At 50.5% G+C, this 9,277-nt stretch overlaps 3 protein-coding genes across 3 annotated transcripts; 2 read left to right on the forward strand and 1 right to left on the reverse strand.

Annotated features, from left to right (window-relative positions):
- Positions 1–510: 510 nt before the first annotated feature.
- Positions 511–3,100, forward strand: LOC115383703 (inosine-uridine preferring nucleoside hydrolase-like). The gene is given in 10 exon segments (XM_030085885.1): positions 511–718; positions 912–1,089; positions 1,158–1,191; positions 1,194–1,262; positions 1,265–1,335; positions 1,430–1,478; positions 1,481–1,773; positions 1,894–1,971; positions 2,309–2,428; positions 2,493–3,100. Coding segments are annotated over 9 exon segments (1,044 nt in total). The 5' UTR covers positions 511–718; position 912; the 3' UTR covers positions 2,646–3,100.
- A 144-nt stretch (positions 3,101–3,244) lies between these two features.
- Positions 3,245–6,252, forward strand: LOC115383733 (inosine-uridine preferring nucleoside hydrolase-like). The gene is made up of 8 exons (XM_030085917.1): positions 3,245–3,964; positions 4,615–4,799; positions 4,912–5,090; positions 5,164–5,275; positions 5,351–5,487; positions 5,573–5,650; positions 5,724–5,840; positions 5,916–6,252. Exons 2-8 carry the CDS (start codon positions 4,616–4,618, stop codon positions 6,066–6,068), a joined length of 960 nt encoding a protein of 319 aa, XP_029941777.1. The 5' UTR covers positions 3,245–3,964; position 4,615; the 3' UTR covers positions 6,069–6,252.
- Positions 6,253–6,452: 200 nt separating this feature from the next.
- On the reverse strand, positions 6,453–9,197 carry unc50 (unc-50 homolog (C. elegans)). Its single transcript, XM_030085893.1, has 6 exons — positions 9,053–9,197; positions 7,670–7,941; positions 7,439–7,559; positions 7,214–7,353; positions 7,003–7,110; positions 6,453–6,890 (listed from the first exon to the last, which is right to left on the reverse strand). Exons 2-6 carry the CDS (start codon positions 7,935–7,937, stop codon positions 6,754–6,756), a joined length of 774 nt encoding a protein of 257 aa, XP_029941753.1. The 5' UTR covers positions 7,938–7,941; positions 9,053–9,197; the 3' UTR covers positions 6,453–6,753.
- Between the last annotated feature and the right edge of the window lie 80 nt (positions 9,198–9,277).

The raw sequence follows: 9,277 nt of genomic DNA on the forward strand, positions 1-9,277 counted from the left end.
CATATTTTCAACCTGCCCGGCTTCCGCAAAGGTCATTTAGGGTTAAAAGGCCCAAAGTGCAGCTGCAGCGAAGGTGAATTATTTATGCACCGGGTATCTCTTCAAAAGCTGCAAACTGCTGCCGTTGGCCCTCCTGGTTTTGGAGATGCGACGCATTGCCTAACTCTGTCATTTGCTTATGTAAGATTTCTTGCGTGCAGAGGCACAGCCGGGGGTTTTCTCTGTGAAACAGGTTATGAAAGAACGGAGACGTTCACCTCGACCTGCTCAGGGAGACACAACCTCAGTACATGACTTGTGTTTTAAGCAGAAAAGACATTAAATTACTGCCCTTAAAATGTATCATTTCATTTCCTGTTTGGTTGTTTATTTTCTCTCCTCACAGCCAAAAGATGGAACCCCCCCCCCCGTCGTAACTCGGGCGTTCCACGCCTCTGAAGGCTTCCTGCTAGGTGGAGTCTGCCGTCGGTATATAATCACACCTCTGTGGAGGCGTTTCGTGCCAGGTGAGCGTCGGACCTCAGCGGCGGCAGACTCAGCCACCAGGTGAGAGTTCCACACCTTTACCTTCACATCCGGGGGGTTTTCACACCAGAGGTTCAGCTGACAGAGTCAAAAAGACGCCACGTCTCTTTGTTTTAGGTGAATCTTAAGGAAAAGGCATTCATTCATCTTTCTACACTTCCACCGAGCCACAGGCAGGAAACACAGTATTTACGTGAGTGCTTTTAAATTCTACAAATAGTTTGTAGTACGAGGAACGCCGAGTACATCTTGCGACAGGAACTGAATTTAGTGTAGCTTAAATTACTTTTGTTTGATGTGATTTTGAATTCAGAGGAACGTAAAGCTTCAGTTTTCTGCAGAATGAGATGAACGCACGTGAAGCCGTTTCCTCCTCCTGGCTGCAGGATGAAGAAGATCATCCTGGACGTGGACACGGGCGTGGACGACGCCATGGCCATCATGGTGGCCCTGTCCAGCCCAAACGTGGAGGTCATCGGGATCACTTGCTGCCATGGCAACACGCCCCTGGACAACGTGGTGACGAACACGCTCCGTGTGCTGCAAGTCTGCAAGAAGACGGAGGTGAGTCCCCCGTCCGGAGGGTTCTGCGCCGTGCAGGAAGCGTCTGACCGCCGGCCGCGTCGTTCCAGATTCCAGTGTATCCAGGCTGCAGGCAGCCTCTGCTCAGCAGTAAATTCATGCGAGCAACTACCACGGAAAGGACGGACTGGGAGACGTCCCGGATCCAGAACCTCCAGTCAGGACCAGCTGCAGGGCAGGAAGGCCGCGGCAGCCCTGGTCAAGATGGCGAGGACGCACCCTGGAGAGGTGACGAGGACGTCCGCGCAAAACCGCCTTCAGTCGACACGCCGGGTGTCAAGCAGCTCCGATTAGAGCGCAACGGTTCCATTTTCCTGCTCAGGTGACGCTTGTGGCCACCGCCCCGCTCACCAACCTGGCCGTGGCGGTTCAACCCACCCCGACTTCCCCAAGAAGCTGAAGGCGCTCTACATCATGGGAGGAAACACTGAATGTAGACACTCCGGCCGGCACGTTCAGCGCTACGCCAGCCTGCTGCAACCATCTGTAACCCTGTGTGTGTGTGTGTGTGTGTGTGTGTGTGTGTGCAGCAGGGGCAACACCACAGTGTGTGGGGAGTTTAACTTCGTGGCTGACCCCGAGGCGGCTCACATCGTGCTGGACCGCTACACCTGCCCCACCTACATCGCCGGCTGGGAGTTCACCTGCAGGAACAGCCTGCCCTGGGTGAGCCTGCTGCACACACACACACACACACACACACCCCGGCACCAGGTCTGACGGCTTTCTGGACCGGAGGGGGGCGTGGGGGCGGTGGCTTCACCTTCTGCTTTCCGTCCCTTCTAGTCTTTCTGTGATGAGTGGTTCTGCGCAAAAACCGACAAGGCCGAGTTCATGAAGAAGATTTCCAGCTTCTCCATGACGGTGAGAGATGCCGACGGTGCGGAAAAGCACAGACGTGCAGCGACTCGCTGCTCGGTCCGAGTCTGAGCTACAAGCTGGTGCACGACAGAACGCAGACAGTACAGATAGCATGTCCTCAGATGTCCCAGAGACAACAGGAGGACACGCCTCCACGAGACACAAACACTTCTGTGGTTTTCAGCATCAAAGGATTTTAAACTTCCTGCTTCATGCAGGAACTTCGCAGAGAGCTGCTTGATGTTATTTGACATGTTTGACATGTTTGAACGGCACTGAATGAAAGTCAATCAATGTGCAGTGAACATCACGGAGCATTTACACAAGTCTCCGCCTGCAGAAAGCTCGATCCAAGGACTACCGAGAGAAGGAGACCACTGAAGGCTCCGGGTTCAACTCCTGCGACACCTACGCCGTGGCCGCCGCCGTGGACGACGAGTTCATCCTGGAGAAAGAGGAGGTGAGAGTCTGAAGTTGTCCCTCAGTTTAGAGAGCGAGGTGACGAGGCGGCGGCTGTGACCCAGGTGGCGGTGACGGTGGAGCTGGAGGGGACCCACACCCGGGGCATGATGGTGCTGGACTACATGGGGCTGCTGAAGAAGGACCACAAGGCCTTCATCATGAAGAAAGTGGACCTGGAGAAGCTGAAGAAGATGCTGATAACTGCCCTCAAGTAGAGGAATTCAGCGTCGGTCTGCAGGCCTTAAACACTGACGGGTGTGTTTTCTCAAAGTGCTGATAATGGATAAGAAAGTGACGCCAAAATCATTCCTGAAACACTTCCACCGGTTTACAAAACGTTCCCAGACCTCACTGCAGTTCTTCTCCCACAGAGAGCAGCGGCATACCGTTCCTGTGCTGCAAAGCTGTAAAGCTGCTCAGGAAAACAAGAATTTCTGCCTCTGCTTCCACAAACTGGTTTTACTGACCAGCTGAGGTCCTCGGACCGTTCTGAGGCTTCAGCAGGCCTGATTAGTTGCAGATGCTGCTTTTCTCTGCTGGCTGAACGCTGAAGGATTGAGAACAGTTTGTACAAACACCCAGATAGATCACATGTGAATGTGTTTCCGCCCGATTCTCGCTTCAGCTGGTTCTCTTCAAAATAAACAAGCAGCTTGCTCCTGTCCTTCTATATATAGGGCCACATCTTCATGGCTAATTCAGACTATCTGTACCGGGTTTTTCAATATTGTTGTGTTGTAAGTGTTGAAACTGGTGAAGAAAATATGAAAACTAAGAAGCATGTCTTAAAAAAGCAAAAAATAGAAATTACAGAAAGAGATTAAAGTGAATAATACTCCTTTATCCAACCTGAAACCTCACAAGCCACCCAGAGGGAACATGCAAACGCTGCACAGAAAGATTCTCCATGCGGTTAAACATTTTGGCTTTTTCTTCAGTTTACATCTATATAACAAACGGAATGAAAAAAGGGCCTATAAAAGCATATTCACACTGGATTAAAGACGTTCAACAGCTCACTCACTATTATTGAAGATGGGAGCTTTCTGGTTCAGGGGCTGCAACATTTTCTGTCAAGAGAGGAAAAAAACAGAAAACAGTGAGTGTCTCTATGATGGTAATTCCTCTGTGGGACTCTGAGCTCCGGCTCTGTTACATGATCCTGTGTCTTGATAAGTTCTTCAACTATTAAATGCATCAAACCTCCAAGCTGCGTCCAAGAAAACAATCTGTTCTCCAAAGAGTTCACATCGGGACGTTTCACAAATGTGTGGAAAACACATGAACATTAAAGTCAAAGCAGTAGAGGGAGGGCGGGTGGGGGGGTTATCTGATCTGAGTCCCTCAACAATTCCCCTCCAGCCTGAGCCACTTTCTTCTCAGATTCCCTGCGTTTCTGGTCCAACACGCCCATATGAGGGCCTGGCTTCCAGAGACATTCCTCTGAGCTCCTGGCTCTTAAAAGGCCGCTTGCTGAAGCTGTTTGACTCTGAGTGCAGACAGCAGCAGGATCCGGACGCAGCTCATTCAGCAGGTGAGGATTTGGGTTTAGCATGCCTTTTATTTCAAATGTAACCCAACACAGAGTGGATTTTCAAATTTAACGGAAACTTCCTGCATCCTTGGTGGAGCAAATTGGCTTAAAACACATCTTCATCTCAGTGCCTTCAGTAATGGAGGAGGGTGAGGAGAAAGGTTTCTGCAAGGCGCAGGGAAGGAGGGCTGGAGGGCAGGCTGGGGTCAGTGATGGAAGGTAGAAGATGAACGCAGGACAGAAGAGTTCGACTGCAGAATGAAGTCAGATGAAAATCCGCTGGGGTCTGGAGGGAGGCGGCTCAGGCTGCAGGGGTGATGAGGAGGGTGAGCCCGACCCTGCAGGATGCCGCGTCGCTCCACAGCTTCACGTGCAGAAATGTTCAGAACGTGAAACGTGCGTGTAAATATTACCGCGCCGTGGCTCCATTTTCCGAACGCGACCGATAAAAATATAACTCCAGAATAACCGGGTCACTGGCCTCGCCTACAGGCCGGCGGCTGTCACTGCGCTCCTCGAGGGGGTGGGGAGTGGAGTCGGGGGGGGGGACTTGTCACGACAGGGTACTTTTTTGGGCACACACCTGTCGCGTCAGTCCCCTCGGAGCCCGGAGCTTCATGATAACGTGAGCGCTGCCCGCGGGGTGACAGGATGAAGAAGAAGCTGATCATCGACGTGGACACGGGCGTGGACGATGCTCAGGCCATCATGGTGGCGCTGGCGGACCCCGGCGTGGAGGTCCTGGGGATCACCTGCTGCTTCGGCAACACCCCCATTGAGAACGTCCTGAGAAACACCCTGCGCGTCCTCCAAGTGTGCAACAGGCTGGATGTGAGTTACACTTGTTTTATTGAACCAACTTATTTATATTCATGTTGTTGTTTTCCTCTCCTCCTGCGGCTGAATCAGTGGACTTGGTGTTGATCTCGTGCTTGTCTGTGACCCAGATCCCGGTTACCGGGGCTGCTCCGAACCCCTGCTGGCCAGGAAACGCCACGCGTCAGATTATCACGGGAAGGACGGGATGGGGGACGTCCCGGACCCGGACGCTCCCGGCCTGGAGCTGCTGCAGAAGAAGCGGGGCGTGCCCGCGATGGTCAAGCTGGTCAACCAGAACCCCGGAGAGGTGAGAGGAGAATTCATCACGAACGAGGCGAGGAGCGAGAGATGCTCAGAGGAAACCTCTGCCCCGGTCGCAGGTCAGCCTGGTGGCCACCGCCCCCCTCACCAACCTGGCTGTGGCGATCCAGCTGGACCCCAACCTCCCCAAGAAGCTGAAGGCCCTCTACATCATGGGCGGAAACACCGACTGTAAGTTCAAAACCAACCGCTCCATCTGATTCTACTTTGTTCCTTAAGAAAATAAAAATGTGTGTGTGTGTGCAGCCAGGGGCAACACCACAGTGTGTGGGGAGTTTAACTTCGTGGCTGACCCCGAGGCCGCCTTCGTCGTGCTGGACCGCTACACCTGCCCCACCTACATCGCTCCCTGGGAGTTCAGCTGCAGGAACAGCCTGCCCTGGGTGAGGCCGCTGCACACGCCGTCTGGGAACCTGTGCAACAAAACCCACCGAGCTAAACTCAAACCCCTGCCTCTCTGCCCTGCAGTCTTTCTGTGAGAAGTGGCTTTCCCAAAACTCAAACAAGGCCTCGTTCATGAAGGACATCACGAGCCTCTCCATGAAGGTGAGCAGACCGTGTCCGCGTCCCCGGTCACCGGCTTGGACTCGATGCACAGACGTCTTTGCTCCTCATGCAGAAAGCTCAGTCGGCCGAATACCAGAAGGAGATCACTGAAGGCAGAGGGTTCAATTCCTGCGACACCTACGCCATGGCGGCAGCCATCGACGACTCCTTCATCACAGAAAGTGAAGAGGTGAGGCGCCGCAGCGCGGAGAGCTCGTCACAGACCCAGGCTCGGATCGGTGACCCGCATGTTCTCCCTGAGCAGGTGGCGGTGACGGTGGAGCTGGAGGGGAGGTTCACCCGGGGCATGATGGTCCTGGACTACATGGAGCTGCTGGGGAAGAAGCACAAAGCCATCGTCATGAAGACGGTGGACTTGGAGAGGCTGAAGATGATGTTCATGAATTCACTCAAGTGAAGCGGGAAAACCTGATATGTCCCTAAATAAATGACAACTCAAAGTTCTGCTGCGGTCTTTGTTTGCAGCAGAGTTTAACTCTTTTTCACCGAGAAGATGCAGAGTCACGGATAATCACGACTTCTGCAGTAAAACTTACCTCAACGTGCAAGAAAACGTATCTGCAGGGTGACATGAAGCAAAAGCTTCAACAACAGAAGGAAGACCAACAGTGACACCAAGTGACTGAAGCCTGTTACTACAATAAAAAAATACATAGACATACAAAGACAAAACTAATTTAATAAAACCTTTAATTCAAAGTGCTTGGAAATGTACACTTCAGAAAAAAAAAAAAGGGAAAACAGTCCGGATCCCATTCCTTCCATTTTCTTTTTTTTTTAACCCCCAAGCCAACCTTTACTCTGAATATATATATATTACAACCTGCCAGAGTCCTATTTACAAATCATACAAAAAGACAAACGTCCACCACTGCTTTGCACACAGTCGAGTCTCTGCTGCAGGAGCAGAGCAGGAAGTCAAGAGCGAGCTGAGCGACAGTCCATCAGCTCGGCGTGGATTAGCTCGCAGTCTCAGCTCACCGAGAGTCAACCACACAAACGCCGGTCGGCGGACTGGAAGAGGCTTGGAAAGACACTCCGATTTGGCCAAGAGTCCAGTGTGAGAGCCAAAGCCGGTCTGTCTACCGGACTCTGTATTTGTAAAAATCGCAGAGACCTTTAGTGAAGTTCCAGCCCAGCGAGATCGAGAGGACGTAGAGGAGTCCGAGGAGGGAGAAAGGGTACAGCAACACCACTGTGTTTTTCAGGAAGGGGAGAGCTGGGAGCGAGAAGAGAGACAACACGTCCTGAGAAACTGTCCTGCAAGTCCTGACTAAACTGAAAGAATCAGCCGGTAAATGAAGCAGCTGATCTCACGGCAAACAACTTACCGCTGTAGCCCAAGAAGGTGATGTAAAGGTAATAGCCAATGGCGATCAGCCACAGAGTGTTCCCCACAAAGTATCCCAGGAACCAGTCGGAATATATTTCCACCAGATCTGAAACACACCAGATCCTCATTACAATCCCACACGCTGCTTTGCATTTATGGTTCAGCTAATAAAACACCTGCAGACCAAATCAAATATCAAATCTACTCACGGTTTATGAAGAAAAGCTGCAGGAAGTGCAGGATGACGAGGAGTGGGTAGAAAGCATTGAGGTGGACGTCAAACGCGTAGCCCCACTCCACGTCAAAGTTCCTGCTGGGGTGTTTCAGCAGATACTTGTTGCTGATCACCCTGAGAGACAAAGTATTGAAGTATTCAGTTCAACGTTAAGCAGGAACATACACTACTGTTCATTCATTAAAAGCTCAAGACTCACCACATTAATGTTGATATGAGCAGACCGACTCCTATGCAGTCAACAAAGACCACCCACAGCAGCAGCTTTAGAGTTTCAAACACCCCCATGTCCAACACAAGCCCAAAGCCCATCGTCGACACTGAAAAACGATGCAGGGAGAAAGGCGGATGCAACAAAAGAGTTTGAAAAGAGCAGAAAAAGACAAACCCTATAAGTTCAAGCTCATTGTGAAAACGAGGACTTCCTCACCACACAGCCAGATGCTGAGCAGGACCAGGAAAGCAGGGTCGTCCCTGGCCCACTGGTCTTTGGTCTGTTTCCTGTAGTGGAAGTTACGGTAGACCCTCTGCGGTGACGTGAACAGGTAAAGCATCTGCCACAGGGCAAACTCGAAATCCATCTGTCTGAAATGAAACAGCCTCCGCAAGTACTTGTAGCGCTTGGCACCCGCTGTGTGGCGCGCCGCGTCTCTGGAGCCCAGGGAGCCATTGGTGTTAGGCGAGGTGGTCGGCAGCATGGTGCTAACAGGCAGATTGGAGGAAAACACACAATTATCATCGTGAAACACTTGAAATAAGAGAGAGAAAGAAAAAAAAAATTCAAGCAGACATTCCAACAATACAATCAACAAGAGAGGGCTTATTTATGATGAGACTTGTGTGATGGGGAAAACACTATTAAAAGAGTTTGTAAAACCGACTGGATGTGACTTTATTTGACAGGACTTGTTCTCTGTGTGAGGCTACCTTCCAGTCTATGAGTTGGTTGGAGGAGACATGCTCCCTTTTTGCCTCGTTAGTGTTCAACAGTAACTCATGCAGAGCACTACAGCAGAGTCCTCATCAGGCCAAAGAGGGTGGAGATTAGAACAGTGTGTCATGTGAAGCAGCCACTTCTGGTCCATAAAGTTCTGTACAGTTTCGGGCCCAAATGCATCTCAGATTTACTGATGGAATATGAAACATCCATGTGAATTTCTCTGTGTCTGCATGGTGCGATACAAATATACATGCTTTGCCTTCATGACCAATAAACTTTGTCCTTACAAGAAAATCCCGGAAGAGCAACATGACCTGGATTTTAAGAACTCTGAATAGCAATGGCTGCATATACTGACAAATAGTGCCTTTATGAATAAAAGAAAGAAAGAAAGAAAAACCCAGGGGGATTAAAACAACACTATTGAGGTGGTCGAGGATGAAGATTTAAGTTCTTTAACAGTATCTGAGGAGAATCTATTGAGGTGTTTATTGCTTAACTTTAAAGATATATTTTAAACTGTAAATTTGACACATTGAATTCGGTAAAGCGTGACTATGATTATTAAAAATCACCAAATGACAACACAGGAACAAAGACTCATACTGCAAAACTTGAAGCAACACAGCGGCACACAAAAGCAACGAAATCGTTAAAAACAAACCGATGGCACACCGTGAAGGAAGGTAGAAAACACTCTTTTATCACGTTTCCTCGGTAGTTGACGCTGTTAGTTAGCAGACGCTGCTAGCCCGTTGCTAACTACTTTCGCCAGATGACGGGGCCCGTTCGGCCATATCGCAGATAATCAGCCGCAGTGACCGTTTAGCACCTCCCGAATAATACCATTTATCAACTGTGGGGAACATTTACCTGTTTTCGCTGGACTCCTTCGCAGGAGGGAGCACAGATGTGGCTTTGCTCTGCTAGCTGTTTGCTTCCGGGACTGTCGCGAACACGTCGATGGTTCCGGTGCATCATGGGTAATGCAGTCTGTGGGCAAAACCAAACCGCACTCCCCTCAACCACTGTTGATTTCTCGGCGATCTCTGCAGTTTCGTTCATTACACACTTCTCGCATTACCATAAAACATAATG

The sequence above is a fragment of the Salarias fasciatus genome (assembly GCF_902148845.1).
Source record: "Salarias fasciatus chromosome 23 unlocalized genomic scaffold, fSalaFa1.1 super_scaffold_20, whole genome shotgun sequence".
Classification (NCBI taxonomy): domain Eukaryota; kingdom Metazoa; phylum Chordata; class Actinopteri; order Blenniiformes; family Blenniidae; genus Salarias; species Salarias fasciatus.